The sequence below is a fragment of the Perkinsus marinus genome, assembly GCF_000006405.1.
Source record: "Perkinsus marinus ATCC 50983 genomic scaffold scf_1104296959630, whole genome shotgun sequence".
Classification (NCBI taxonomy): domain Eukaryota; phylum Perkinsozoa; order Perkinsida; family Perkinsidae; genus Perkinsus; species Perkinsus marinus.
The window spans coordinates 1-1419 of NW_003206350.1; the positions used below are offsets into that span (position 1 = coordinate 1).

General features: G+C 52.6%; 1 protein-coding gene across 1 annotated transcript; it reads right to left on the bottom strand.

The window, feature by feature from the left end:
• Positions 1-320: 320 nt before the first annotated feature.
• Positions 321-1398, bottom strand: Pmar_PMAR002557 (hypothetical protein; the record flags this gene model as incomplete). The annotated part of the gene is made up of 6 exons (XM_002773037.1): positions 321-429; positions 545-662; positions 703-820; positions 868-1028; positions 1070-1243; positions 1300-1398. Coding segments are annotated over 6 exons (779 nt in total), but the record flags the coding sequence as incomplete, so codon positions are not given.
• Positions 1399-1419: the final 21 nt, after the last annotated feature.

Genomic DNA, 1419 nt, shown 5'->3' on the forward strand with positions numbered 1-1419 from the left:
ATTTCTAGTCATCATACACATCTAATTCAACTAGTGATAAATCACACGAATCAGTATCCGTTTCCACTACTGCCACATCATCGGCAGTCAACACCGGTGCATCCTTGAATTGGCGAAAAAGTGCAGGCGTCGCTCCGCCGCATTTTGGTAAATCGTACATGGCCTCCTTTATCTTACTGGTCTCCTCAGTGATAGAGGCTAGGAAATGCTCAGGGGTGGATATGTTGGGCATGTTGGCTACGAAGTAGGTCTCTGCAGGAGCCCTGTACCTGACCAACATCGATGGCAAGGGGATGTGTAGGAGGGATGGTATATACCACTTAATTGCCCTTTTCCTCTCTTGAAGATACGTGAACAGAGTCAATCGGAGCTCGCGACTACCAAGTAGGGAATCTATCATAGCTTCTAGATGTTCCCACAGGTCAGGACCTAATAACAAGCGATCACGAAGTGGAAAAGGAGTGGTATCAAAGCAACCCCTCTTCCTCATCTACTCCACGCCACTATCATCCTTAAATGGCCCGAGGAGCCCCTCTAGGCGCACCTGCTAGAGCCCGAAACATGTCCAGGAACTCCACACCCCCCTCAAGGAAGGCGTCTCTCTCCGACTTGGATCGCCTCTTATTTTCAACATCCCTCGTCGCCAGGGATGCCTCCGCAGCCTACGCCAAGCTCTGCTGGCACCCACCATTCAGCGTCTACCTGATTTCTTGCAAGATTCTCCTCCGCTAGCTGCTTCATCGCTGTGAGGTTCATCGTCGCGTCATAAAGTTGATAGTCATGCCTTCGCATAGCCTCAGCAGCCTCCACTATATCAAACCTAGTACAATGTGGCCCAGCCAGGGATCGAACCCGTGCACTCCTTACCCCTTGTCGCGCACGAGGCATGCCAACTCCCCCAGATGATCCCGCGAAAAATCTCTCAAATCGAGCCGCGCTTGTTGCTTCCCCGGCAGCACCCCGCCATCCTCCACTTTGATAGTCACCCCCATCACAGTCGATGGTGTTAACTCGTCCTCCGCAGTCCCCTACAGATGAGTACTGATCCCAATAGACTGCCCCCTTTTACTTCCTTCTTGCACATTCGACAGGCCTGTTCTTTCCCGCTACCATGGACCATATAAATGCCACTATCCTCACATAGGGGGCACTCAACCATACCATCCCGCGCTGCATGCTGTGGTGGCCGCCTTAGCCCCAAGGCTTGGATGAATATAGGGCATATCTTGACGTCGGTCTTGGCCTGATGCCAATCAAAATCCCCAATTCACCGCCCCTAGCGCTCCATAACCCACCGACCTTCTTCGCTGCAGGCTCCTCCACATCCGGAATGGGCTCCTCTACATTACAACTGACCGATGGGCCTTGCGATGAGTCCTGCAGCTCTACCACATCCATTGGGATGGACAAGGGGCAGTA